This window comes from Chlamydotis macqueenii, chromosome W (genome assembly GCF_036417535.1).
Source record: "Chlamydotis macqueenii isolate bChlMac1 chromosome W, bChlMac1.mat, whole genome shotgun sequence".
NCBI lineage: Eukaryota > Metazoa > Chordata > Aves > Otidiformes > Otididae > Chlamydotis > Chlamydotis macqueenii.
Genome location: NC_141592.1, coordinates 32,418,328 through 32,431,741, shown reverse-complemented (window position 1 = coordinate 32,431,741; position 13,414 = coordinate 32,418,328). Strand labels below are relative to the sequence as shown.

At 55.9% G+C, this 13,414-nt stretch overlaps 1 protein-coding gene across 1 annotated transcript; it reads left to right on the top strand.

Moving 5' to 3' along the window:
- The first annotated feature begins 2,280 nt into the window (after positions 1-2,280).
- On the top strand, positions 2,281-3,237 carry LOC147596618 (olfactory receptor 14A16-like). Its single transcript, XM_086769744.1, has one exon. The coding sequence runs from the start codon at positions 2,281-2,283 to the stop codon at positions 3,235-3,237; it is 957 nt and encodes a 318-aa protein (XP_086625870.1).
- Positions 3,238-13,414: the final 10,177 nt, after the last annotated feature.

Genomic DNA, 13,414 nt, shown 5'->3' with positions numbered 1-13,414 from the left:
TTTCTGTTTTCCCATTCTTAAATACGTTATCGCAGAGGCGTTGTCACGGGACATTCTGCTACCAATCGGCTCGGCCTTGGCCAGCAGCGGGTCCGCCCTAGGCCTGGCCAAGTCCCCTGAACAAAGGGGAGCGACTTCTAGCAGTTTCCTACAGAAGCTACCACCTTAGGCCCCCCCTCACTAAACAAAACCACGACAGACGTGACTCTTCTCTCTCAGCTGAGGAGCAAAACCCCTGTGCTGGCTGCAGGCTGTTTGGCAGCAGGTTCCCCTGCAGCCCCAGGGACACCTGGAGGGAGCCCCGAGGGGACAGAGAAAGTGCCGCCTTGGGCTGGGCCTCTGCTGCTGAGCTGGGCTGGGCTCCTGGCATGGAGGGAGCTGATGGCAAGCGGGCAGCGCTGCAGAGAGACAGCGGCTGAGAGAACTTAAAGGCAGTTGAGAGCGGGAGGATGCTGAGATGTCAGTGAGGAGGAATCTTCAGAGCCCTCTATGTGGTAAGTCTCTGGGTGCAGAGCAATTTAGCTGTTGTTCCTGGAGAGATCTCCCAGAGCTTGTGCATCTGACAGTTTATGGGATCTGTCAGGAGGGCTCTCGGTTTCTCAAAGGGGAAGTTGGTGCTGCAGAGCAGGGCTTCCCTGCTGCAGCATCAGGGGGACAGGGCGCGATGGCTGCCTTCTCCCAAGGATGGCTGCAGGGGTGTGCAGGCGGGTGTGCAGGCAGGGGTGCCCAGGGCTGTCCTTCAGAGCAGGGTCCCTGCAGCCCAGGGGCTGTGTGCTGGGGCAGGGACTCTGCCGCCTGCCAGGCTCAGCACTCAGCCTGCCCGGGGAGCTCCCAGCGCTGCTGTGGGGAGAAGCTGTGGGGGGAAGGAGCGACCCCCAGGATGGCAGGGTCCTTCTGCTGTTGAGAGGGTGCTGTGTGGGTCAGGGCTGCTCAGAGCTTCAAAGATTATTTTCAATAGGAGGTTTCAAGGGTTACTATAAAGATAAGGAACTTTACTGAGTTTATGTCTCAAACGTCCTACACTTAGCAAATGCCGAGGGACATATGATAACATAGTTCTTAGTTTTGACAAGTCACTTAGACTCCTGCATTGTAACTCTGAGTGATCAGCACGTCTTCCAGGAGTCTCCTAATGCACTCTCAGTCACTCCTGTGCCTATGGACAGCACCAGCATCACCTCTGCTGGAACCATCAGGCTGAGTTAGACTCATTATGTTTTCTACCTGTAAACAGGAAGATGCACCCAGCCAGACGCCGCAAACAGGAAGGTTTCTGTAGAGCCAAGATGACAGCACTGAGATTTAAATGGGGTCTGTGAGCGGTGACAGGAAAAAGACATGAGACAGGGAAACACTTCCCAGGAGGAAAATCTCCAGGCAGCAGAAATAGGATCAGGGAAGGAGAGGAAACTAAACCTCAGAACTGTTGTGGGAGGGAGAATCCAGAAAACTCTGTATATGATGCCCTCCAATGCAGACCCCTTCCTCTGAGCAAGCCCCCTGGCCTCCTCTCGCACCCACCAGAGCCTCTGCCCCCAGGGCTGGGGGGTCCCAGACATGAACCCCCTCCTGTGCGGCCGGAGCTGCAGCAGAGCCGTGGTGCCATGTGTCCACGTCCCTCTGCAGAGCACAGGGGCTGAGAGCAGCTGCCGAGCGATGCTGGTGTCTGGAGGTGATGTGCGATCACTCTCCATCTCGGAAAGGTGCAAGCTGAAGGCAGCTGGGCAAAAGATGATGGAACAGACCAGGTCCCCTCACTCTGCACTAAGCCACAGGCAATCCTCTGGCCTCACAGGACTGGCTCTGTTCTCCCTGAGTGCAGCAGAAATGCTGAGGGTGTCTGACACCCAAGAACACTCCCCAGGTGAGGTGGAGGGGCTTTAAAAAACCCAGACCTCTCAAACTGCCTTCTGCCATCCCAGATCCTTCGCAGTGGCAGTGCAGATGATGATTCTGGCCTTTCTGCATCAGGAGCAGTTTCACCTGACAAAGCTGAACACCAGCTGTGGTCCCTGCCCACACCTTTCCCATGAACCCAGTGCTGCTGAGCAGGGCTGACTCCTTGGCAGCCGGTGGGCAGAGGTCCTGCTCCTGATGGCCACTCAACCAGCACCAACCAGAGCTCCATGCAGGGAGCTGAAGGAAGGTCTCTGGAGAAGGAATAGGGGTGTGTGTGCTGTGTAGGGCTCTAGGAGAAAGTCTTTGGGTTTGCTCAGAGAAATCTTTCCTAACTCTTCATTGACACTTCTAATGACAGGACACCATGCACAGAGGAAGCCAATGTCTAGCAGCAGCTCCATCACCCAGTTCCTCCTCCTTGCATTTGCAGACACACGGGAGCTGCAGCTCTTGCACTTCTGGCTCTTCCTGGCCATCTACCTGGCTGCCCTCCTGGCCAACGGCCTCATCGTCACTGCCATAGCCTGTGACCACCACCTCTGCACCCCCATGTATTTCTTCCTCCTCAACCTCTCCCTCCTAGACCTGGGGACAATTTCTACCACTGTCCCCAAGTCCATGGCCAATTCCTGGTGGGACACCAGGGCCATCTCCTACGTGGGTTGTTCTGCCCAAGTCTTTCTGTTTTTCTTCTTCCTTGGAGCAGAGTATTCTCTTCTCACCGTCATGGCCTATGACCGCTACATGGCCATCTGCAATCCCCTGCACTACGGGACCCTCCTGGGCAGCAGAGCTTGTGTCCACATGGCAGCAGCTGCCTGGGGCAGTGGGGTTCTCAACGCTGTCCTGCACACGGCCAATACATTTTCACTGCCACTCTGCAAGGGCAACGCTGTGGACCAGTTCTTCTGTGAAATCCCCCACATCCTCAAGCTCTCCTGCTCACATTCCTACCTCAGGGAAGTTGGGCTTATCGTGGTTAGTCTTGTATTAGCCTTCAGCTGCTTTGTGTTCATTGTTGTGTCCTATGTGCAGATCTTCAGGGCCGTGCTGAGGATCCCCTCTGAGCAGGGATGGCACAAAGCCTTTTCCACGTGCCTCCCTCACCTGGCTGTGGTCTCCCTTTTTCTGATCACTTCTTTTTTTGCCTACCTGAAGCCCACGTCTATCTCCTCCCCATTGCTTGATGTGGTGGTGGCAGTTCTGTACTCACTGGTGCGTCCAGCAGTGAACCCCCTCATCTACAGCATGAGGAACCAGGAGCTCAAGGGTGCAGTCTGGAAACTGGTAACTGGATGTTTTTCTACCCCAATGAAGTGCCCATCGTCTTCTGCATAGCAGTTATAATATAGTTCATTGCAGGCTCAACCTATCTTCTTTCTTTTTTTTTCTCATTGGCTGTGGTTTTTTAATTGTGATCATGTTGTAATCCCCTTTCTAATTCACTGTTGGCTTTTCTTTTCTGACCTAGTGACTGTGTAAATGCACTTTGGCCACAATAACCCCATGCAGCGCTATAGGCTCGGAGCTGAGTGGCTGGAGGACTGTGAAGAGGAAAGGGACCTGGGGGTGTTGGTTGATGCTCAGCTGAACATGAGCCGACAGTGTGCCCAGGTGGCCAAGAGGGCCAACGGCATCCTGGCCTGCATTAGAAATAGTGTGGCCAGCAGGAGCAGGGAGGTGATCATCCCCCTGTATTCAGCGCTGGTGAGGCCGCACCTTGAGTATTGTGTTCAGTTTTGGGCCCCTCACTACAAGAAAGACATTGAAGCCCTGGAACGTGTCCAGAGAAGGGCAACAAAGCTGGTGAGGGGCCTGGAGTACGAGTCTTATGAGGAACGGCTGAGAAAGTTGGGATTGTTTAGTCCGGAGAAGAGGAGGCTCAGGGGAGATCTCATTGCACTCTATAGCTTCCTGAAGGCAGGTTGTGATGAGCAGGGGTTTGGCCTCTTCTCCCAGGCAACAAGCAGGACCCGAGGAAATGGCCACAAGTTGCACCAGAGGAGGTTTAGATTGGATGTGAGGAAAAAATTTTTCTCCCAAAGAGTGGTCAGGCACTGGAATGGCCTGCCCAGGGAGGTGGTGGAGTCGCCGTCCCTGGCAGTGTTCAAGAGGCGGCTTGATGAGAAGCTACAAGATATGGTTTAGTAGCTGTGACAGCAATGGTAGTGGGAAGACGGTTGGACTAGATGGTCTTATAGGTCCCATCCAACCATGTGATTCTATGATTCTATGATTCTATGAATATGTGCTGAGAAGCAACGGTACGATGGACAAAGTAAGAAGTACATGACTGTATCCAGTATACATCTTTAACCAATGAAATTATTGCTTTAGGTGAATGGACAGCTATCTAGTATATAAAAGAGTGCTTGTAAAGTGCAATAAACAGAACAATGGCAAATTCATATTGGATCGCGTCTTGATTCCCGAAGTCTGCTCCTCACAACCTCCAGGCTGGCCGTAGACTGAAGGAACTCTTCACACTATCCCATGAATTTTATCACCAAAACTCTACAGCCCTTCAACGACAATTTAAGCTGACACAGGAACAAGCTCGGGCAATTGTGCATTCCTGTAGCAGTTACCAAAACACAATTATGCCATCTTTATATGGGGTTAATCCGCGCGGTTTGTGCTCTCAAGAATTATGGCAATCTGATATAACTCATGTCCCGTCATTGGGCCAACACAAATATGTGCATATAACTACTGATACCCATTCCAGCTTATTGTTTGCCTCTGCTCATACAGGAGAACGTGCTCGAGACGTTTGCCGACATTGGACATCAGCGTTTGCTTTCATGGCGGTTCCCACGCGTATGAAAACAGATAACGGGCCAGCGTATGCTTCTCGCGCAGTCCAAACATTCCTTGCTCTTTGGGGCACCAAGCATGTTACTGGTATCCCACGTAACCCCACTGGATGGGCAGTCATTGAATGTGCCCATGGCACACTTAAAAACATGCTGTTAAAACAAGAAGGGGGAATGGAAGGGAAATCTGCCAACGAAAAGTTAGCGAAAGCAATGTATGTGCTCAATTTTCTAAATCACTGGAGTGACAATTCTTCCCCAATACAGAAACATTTTGGATCATCTACTGTACATGAGGCCATCCCAGGGCAAGCTCTGGTGATGGTTAAGAATCTGGAAACAGGTAATTGGGAAGGACAGTTCCCTCTTATGACGTGGGGGAAAGGATATGCTTGTGTCTCTACAGGGGCAGTGAACAAGTGGATCCCTGCATGATGGGTACGACCAGTGCTCCAGGCTGCCTTACGTTCATCGGATTGTTAACGAGCTGTATGGCAGCTCCATGGACATCAGTCACGGAAGGAACAAACGTGTGGGTAGCTATGGCTGGTGCCACAGGGTGGGGCGCCATTTGTCTGTCTGTGTCATCTGCAAATAACCCTTTCAGAACATGCTTGGTCAATCTGCCAGATCAGATAGCGGTAGGACTGCAACTCTGTGTAAAACAACAGCAGCCACGAGTGCTGAGTGCTAAATTACAAGAGATGGAACTTTTGGGATCAGTAAAGATGGACTTCTGCCTATTTTCTTTAGCTATTCAGGAGCTAATGTTACTAGAGGGGTAATGATTGTAAATGCTTTAAGACCTAAACATTGCAACGACACAGCATGGTGTAATCATGCGAGCACTAACATATCAAAATCCAGACAGCATAAAAGACCTAAACAAAATACACATAGCTTTGAATCTGATTGCCAAGATAATATAGAGTTTTGGAAACCAAGTAAAATTATTGCTGCTGCAATCTTTGCACCTGGTGTGGCAAGTGCCCAGGCGATAGCTACGCTAAATAAATTGGGCTGCTGGCTTGCTAAGCAAACAAATGCAACTGCATCGGCACTATCAACGCTGCTGACTGATGCAGATTCTATATGCTACGCTGCTTTACAAAACAGAACTGCTCTTAGCCTGCAGAGCACATATTTGACAGGCCTTGCAGCTTGCAAGGAGCTCTGGTCTCCCACAGGCCCTGTGTGACAGATGCCAATGCCAGGCCAGCACCTCACCAAACCTAACTTTTTATTAAGTACTCTGTGACCTCTTTAGTTACGTCCCTGAAACATCTCCACTCAGCTCTACAAGACATGAAGACTTAGAAAAAATGTGTAGACACCAAAAGGCACATGACAGCTTTCTGCACGGTAATGAGCCCCAGGGTGCTTTGGGTGCTCTGAGTCCATGAACCTGAGTGACTGCGAGGAGATTTGCACAAACCTTTCCAGGAGTCAAAGTCGGAAGCAAAACCCAAAGGACCCTGAAGCATTACTGGGTCCCTCTGAGGGCCACGACTGACACAGCCTCTCCATGGACTTGTTACAGCAGATAACTGGAGGCCATGATAAGAGGCAGGGAGAGGTAAGGACCAGGCAATGCTGGTGCTGAGAAAACCCTTGGTTTGTTTGACAAAAGATGATGAGCAAGGCCTGAGCCCCATCCCTAGGGAAGGGAGCTCTTGTCCCTTCGGTGTTGCTCAGGGCTCTTCCTGCACATGCAGGAGGTGCAATGCCAAGTGAAGGAGAACGGTTTCACAGCTCCTGGCCTCCTGGGGTGGGTGTGAGTAGACAACAACGCCCCATTGCCCTGAGGATGATGTGTCTCCTGTTAGGCATCAATGGTAGGGTCATTAAGCCAAGGGGACAAAGACCCCCAACCTTGTTCTCACAACAGGATGTCCCTACCTGTACGGGTGTCTCTCCATCCCCACGAGCTCTTCCTTGAATCACAAAGCCATGGACTGGTCCAGAATCCCTCTGAGGGACTTTTGCACCGCAGCATTACCCTCAGGATGACATTTCTTTATCCTCAGGTCCACTCTGGTCCTCCAAAGCTGCACTTTCTGATGGTTTTCCTCTCTCATGCTGTTTCCCACTATCAAAAAAAGAAGTGCCATCATCTTGGTAAGAAATTTTCAAGCTGTCTAGAGCTACTACTGTTGTTCTCTCAGCCACCACTTCAGCAGGCTGAAGAAGCTCCAAACACGACCCCTATCACTATCCTGGAAGACTTTCTCTGGTCACATGACATTTCCTCCCCATTCCTCCAGAACGAGGAGCCCCACACTGGGATACACTACTTTAGATGCGGCCACACCAGTATGGAGTCAAGATGGACAAAAACTGCCCTTGTCTGGGTGGCCGTGCTCCTCCCAGCAGAGGAATATGTGCTCACAGCCATATTCCTGTGGATCATCGCTGGCTGCTGTGGCATCCGTTGTGTTCTGGTTTTATTCAGTGGGGGATGGGGGGGAGGCTATGGTGGCAGTTTCTGTCTCCTGCTGCTAGAAGTTGCTCCCCTTTGTCCAGCGGACTTGGCCAGGCTTAGGGTGGACCTGCTGATTTGTAGGGAACCTGAGAGGCGTCTGTTCTGCTGCTGTGAAGAATTTCTTGTGAGAGGAACCGCTGCAGGCACCAAGGGCAGTGAAGAAGGCGGGGGAGCAGTAATGCTGCTCCTGGGCAGAATTTCCCTGCAGACCGTGGTGATGACCATGGAGAAGCAGGCTGTCCCCCTGCAGCCCATGGAGGCCCACGGAGGAGCAGAGATCCCCCTGCAGCCCATGGAGGACCCCACGGCAGGGCAGGTGGACAGTGTAGGAGGCTGTGGCGCATGGAGGCCCCGCTGGGGCAGCCATTCTGGAGGGACTGCACCCCGTGGAAGAGATGACCCACGCCGGAGCAGTTCCACAAAGGACTGCAGCCCGTGTGAAGTGACCTCACTAAGGAGCAGGGGAGGAACGCAAGGAGTTCTTCCCCCAACGACGAAGCAGCGGCATAAAACAACGTGTGACGAACTGACCGCAACCCCCCATTTCCTCTTCCCCCTGTGCTGCTCGTGGGGGGAAGGTGGTAGAGATAATGTTAAGCCTGGGAAGAGGTTATCTTGTTCTTTTTCTCATTATCCTGCTTTGGTTTTTAGTAAGAAATAAATATTTTTCCCCAAGTTCAGCCTGTTTTGCCCATAACGGTAACTTAAGGATTCTCTCCCTGTCCTTATCTCAAACCTCGAGCCTTTTTCCTGATATTATCTCTCCCTATTCTCTTGGAGGGTAGGGCAGTGAGAGAGAGACTGCATAGTCTGCTCTGGATCAGGGCTAAACTACAACAACCATGTGCAGGGCTGTGAAGATTCCTCCCCCAGTGAGCTCTCAGCCCCCTCCCAGCCCTGGCTGCCTTTCCCCTCTCTCTGCAGCAGCCCTCTCCCCTCGCTGCCTGCAGGCAGAGCCCTCAGCCCTGCTGCGCTTGGCAGAGGAGCTGCTCCTGGGCAGAGCTGTCTCTCTGCAGCGCTGCCGGCTTGCCATCAGCTCCCTCCATGCCAGGAGCCCAGCCCAGCTCAGCAGCAGAGGCCCAGCCCAAGGCGGCACTTTCTCTGTCCCCTCGGGGCTCCCTCCAGCTGTCCCTGGGGCTGCAGGGGAACCTGCTGGCACACAGCCTGCAGCAAGCGCGGAGGTTTTGCTCCTAGCCTGGGGAGGGACACTCATCAGAGTCAGATCTGGGCCTCTGATTACTGTTCCCCTAAAAATGGGGCTTTGGGTGCTGAAGGGTGGGCTGGACGTGACAAGTGGCGCTTTGGACCCAGAAAGCCAGGGGAACCTCTTGGTTCCAAGCTGAGCTGGCTGTGGTGCCCAGTGACTCCACACGACGCCACCCCTCTGCTGTCCTGAGTGACCACGAGAAGAGACGGAGCCCAAAGTCAGGGAGCAAAGGGACTCGCGGGACATTTTGTGGGCGTTTCCGGGACACTGGGCAGGGGTGGGAATGCCACCTGTGTGCTGTGCCAAAGGATGGGAAGGGCAGTTGTGGCTGGTGAGGATGGATTGGATAGTGAGGGACCTGAGCCTGGCAGAAATGGTGTGGAATACAAACATAGCCCCACACCAGGTACTGTGAAGGAAATTAGCTCTGTCCCAGCCCAAACCAGCACAGCTCCCCAGTACAGCACAGGATTTCCGTGACAGGACACAGGACGACTTGCCAGCTTGGCAGACACGGGTGCCTCTTTGTGCCCTGAGGTGTCGCAGGAGGGGCAGCTTGGGCTACAGCTTCTCTCCTCCTCCCCTCCGGGTTTTGTGCTCTGGCGAGGCAGCTGGGGCTTTGTGGCAAGGACACCCTGGGTCCGGGTCGGCTGTCCTGAGGCAGCGGCAGAGGCCAGCAGTGACACTGTCTGCTCAGCACCCTCCAGGTGGGCCCTGTGGCAAGGACCGCATAGGACTGGGCTTGTTGTTCCAGAGTTATTTTTTTAAAAAAGTACTTCAACACGGGCATTTTTGAGAGGAGAATTTAATCTCTCAAAGGCTCAGCGGCACCAGCAGCACAGTGACCGCAGGCTCCACCTTGATGTTGGCGTTTCTCTTGATGCGAGCGTTTCTCTTGATGCTGGCGTTTCTCTTGATGTTGGTGTCTCTTCGCCCAGGATGAAGATGGTCTGAGCTGCCAGGGAGCTGACCAAGGGGTCAGGGTCATTCCTCAAGGGATTGAGAGCTGCAAGAGCAAGCAGAGCAGAGATGAACTCCCACTAGCAGCAGAGACCCCCAGGAGTCCCCTCCAGACCATGCCAGCCCAACCATCTCATTCTCTGGCCAGGGGAGGAGGTGAGACGAATGCCCCGTGCCCCCCAACATGTTCTTCTGGCCCCAAAGAGTTTTCCTGCAGCAGTTCCAGGCATGAGAGTGGCCTGCCCAGGCTCTGTCCCCTTCCCCACCAGCCCCAGCCAGCACAGCACCGCCCCTCCTCACCGTTGCAGATATCGCAGAGCTTCTCCGAGCTTCGGTCCCTCAGATGCCGTGCGGCAAGCCCTAGGCACAGATCTCTTGTCAGACCTTCACTTTGCAGGGTGGCTGCCCACCCTCCTCCCCCTCAGCAGGGCTGACGCCAGGGAAGGACTGAGGGTGGTGGGATCGAGCGAGGCTTCCAGCGAGCCCAGCTGCGTGGTGCTGGGCCCTCCTCAGGGCTCTGGTAGCCACGGGCTGCCCCTTGTTGCCAGTGCAACAGCAGGGACTGGGGCCAGGCTGCCAGAAGAGTGTCCCCAGGGGCTGTGGCTCACCGATGAACCTGACAGCTGCCTCTCGCACGGGGGCCTGAGAGTCCTTCAAGTACGGCAGGCTCTGCTGCAGGTACTCTTCCACCCTGCTCCTCTTGTGCGCCAGCTGGAGAGAGCACAAGGGCACGGGGCTGGTACCAACCCTCCGCAGCCGGCTGGAGCACTGCCCTTCCCTCTCGGCATTTCCCATCTCCAGCCAGCATCCCTGTGGGGCTGGGGTTCAGAGAGAGCCAGAGGCAGAGGGAGCCCGGAGGTACTGAGATCCCTCTGTCCCGCTGCCAGGTCCCCGGATGGGCAGGGAGGAGACTTCAGCACCCAGGGGGCAGCGAGCAGGGGAGAGGGGCCTGCAGAAGAGCTCCTGGGGGCTCTGTGCTTGAAGGCAGGGAAGGAAGATGCAGCTCCAGGCGTTGGGCTCCGGGCTGGAGCAGAGCAGGGAAGGCAGAGCTGCACAGCCCACAGCCCCGGGCACACAGGGCAGTCCTCGTCCTGCCTGGATCCTAGGATTTGGGGTTGTTCTCACCAAGCACTCTCCAGTCCTCCATGTCTGCTCTGTCTGGGTGAGGTCCTTCAGCTCTTTCTGCTCCAGGAGCTCTGCAGCAGCTAGCAGGGCTTCCCTGGAGGCCTGAAGAGAAGCAGAGGCTCAGAGAAGGCACAAGAGCCCATGCTGTCAGCACACCCCTCCCCACGACAGCGGTCGCAGTCACTGCACCTTGGCCACGCTCCCGATCTGGTCATGCATCCGGAGGAAGAGCGGGAGCAGGACCCTCTGCACTGCCTTCTTGATCTTTCTCTGGTTTCTCACCACCAGAGCCTTCAGCATGTCTCTGAAGAGGCTGATGGAGAGCTCCCGCACCTGGCTGGACTCCTGGTAGGGAGGAGGACAGGGGGACTTCAGCAACAGCTGCTCCCTGCCCGCGCTGAGCAAGGGCGTTGTTGTGGCTGATGTGGGGGGAGATGCCCCGGGGCTGGGTTCTGAACACAGGGGCTGTGGGCCAGATCTGCAGCTGCGGCTGAATAGCCCTGGGCCTGAGAGAGGCCACACAAGAGGTGGGGCCGATGCTCCGTGTGCTCCCCTAGCCACCCAGCATCCACCATCAGCCACACCGGCCGTGCCAGTGCAGAGCTCCCAAGCGACAGGCTGAAGAGAAGACCAGGCTGGCTGGTGAAAATCCCTCTGGCGCACACACGGCTGGCTCAGCCTCAGCCCCTGCCACAGCGCCTGGGGAGAACATCTGCTCCGGCCTGGCGCTGCAGCTGAGGAGGCCCTCAAAGCTCTGAGAGCAGCTCTTGGGCTGCTGGTGCTGTGCACAGGGGCCGAGCTGGGCCCCAGCGTAGGCTCTCAGGTCTCCGGTGTTACCCGGAGGCATCAGCCTGCCAGGGAGAAGCCGTGCTGGGCTGCAGAGCCCAGGGGAGTGAGGAAGGGAGCAGCCCTGCCTGACCGCTGACCACAGGGCTGGGCTGACCAGCAGCTGTCCTTGCAGCATGTCCATTGCCTTGGCTCAGGCTCCCGCAGCAGCCTTACATTGCTGAAGAGTGGCAGGAGCTTCTCCACCAGTTGCAGAGTGATGCGGCTGGCCTTCTCCCCCTTCATATAAACCAGCATTTTTCTGAAGACAAGCAGGGCCTTCATCTGGATATCTTCATTGGCATGCTGCAGGGTCTCCAGGACGTCTCCCAGCACGACCTGCATTTTTCTTGCCTGTATGAAACACACCATCTCCTTTTTGTGAAGCAATGAAAGGCCATCCTGGCCAAACTGCTCTGGTCACTGAGCACCAGCCTCCCATCCGGCTTCCTGGCAGCAAGCACGGGAATTGCTGCAGCAGCCTCCTGGCTGGCGGTGGCCACGGACACATGGATGGGGATGCAAGGAGAGCAGGGGGAGGGAAGAGGTGGTAGGAGAGCAAAGACTGCCCCTGCTCAGCCACCCCCTTTTCTGAGCAGCCCAAAGGGCCGAAGGGTTGGTAACCCCCTGTGCCTGGAGAGCTCCCCAGGACGGCAGCTGGCCCCTCCATGAAGGGAAAGTGTTTGGAGCTGTCACCCCACCTCCCGACTCCCAGCCAAGGCCAAGCCACCACATCACCCCCTGCCCCAGCAGCCCCAGGCTGCCAACTGGGCTCCACTCGACTCTGCCCCACTCACTAGCTCAGGTCTCTGCGACAGCGTGACGAGGCCTAGGAGTGTCAGCGAGAGCACCTCCAGGCTTGAGCGCTGCAGAGACCTCCGCTCATTGTACATGGCAGCAAAATCCTCTGACCGAACGTCGCTGGTGGCCAGCAGCTGCAACGAAGAGGGCAGTGAAAGACTGGCAGAGCCTGCAGGGCTCCCCGCACCCAGCGGCTCCTGCTTCCCACTGGCAGCTCAGGGCAAGGGCACTGGGGCCAGACAGCCCGTCCTGGGGACAGCTCTGCCTGTGCAGGGCCTCTTGGATCCCCCCGTGCCCTGCACCAGGCCGCACACAGCACAGTGTCTGCGATGGCTCCTGCTGTCCTCTGACCGTGGCCAGCCTCTCCTCACGCCTCTGAGGAGCGGCTGAACAGCATTTGGGGGCAGATGGCAGGGGAGAGGGCAGGCACAGCCCTGCAGGTGAGCAAGGCCTGCTCCGGTCACTCACAGCCAGGTGCAGGATGCAGACGTCGTCGCTGATGGTGTGGAACAACTTGCACACCAGCTGGTCCTGGAGTTCGCTGCGCAGCTCCCTCAAAACCTTCTCCGACAGCTGGGGTACGGAGAAGATCACCTCCCACATGGCCAGGGCAGCGCTGCAAGCCAGAGCGTTGGGTCAGCAGGGTTAGCTGACCACCATGCTGGGCCAGGGCCCAGCTCCTCCAGGATGTCCTGCAGGTTCCCAAGGGTCTGGCAGCCGGAGTCTCCGCACCCCTCTCCCCACAGGGAACAAGCCCTCAAGGGTTTTCTGGCCACTACCTGTCAGCTGGTGGAGAGAACTTCAACAAGCTCCTCACCACTTCCTTAGGGCGCCAGTTGGCCAGGAAGAGGAGGAGTGCATCCATGCTGCGCGGGGCTGCTGTCACGCAAATGCGGTCCAGGCTTCCATGGATGGCAGTCATGATCTTTGGCACCTGGAGGGGACACAGGTGAGGATGGCGCTGCCACTGCAGCACAGCCGTTTGCACAGCTGCTGCCACTGAAACTGCTGCCCTTCCCCTCCCTCTCTTTAGGCTTAGGAAGGCTGCAGGTGCTGGACACACTGGGCAGTGGGAGGGAGGGGTTGAGGGGTGGGCGAGGGAGGAAAGGAAGGAAGGAAGGAGGGAGAGAGGAGCAAGCCCTGAAAGGACTCATGGGCAGGGTGATCCAGCTGCAGGCTGCTTACGTCCGTCAGCCAGGAGGAAGGATTGTTCACGGCCTCGTCCAGCATGCTGCTGGCCCCCCACATGTCACAAAGGCTGTTGTCCGTCATGGCCTCGATGGCCGTGAGGATGACATC

Excerpts from the sequence above, each read along its gene's own strand:
- LOC147596618 (XM_086769744.1), top strand. The coding sequence starts at position 2,281 with ATGTCTAGCAGCAGCTCCATCACCCAGTTCCTCCTCCTTGCATTTGCA.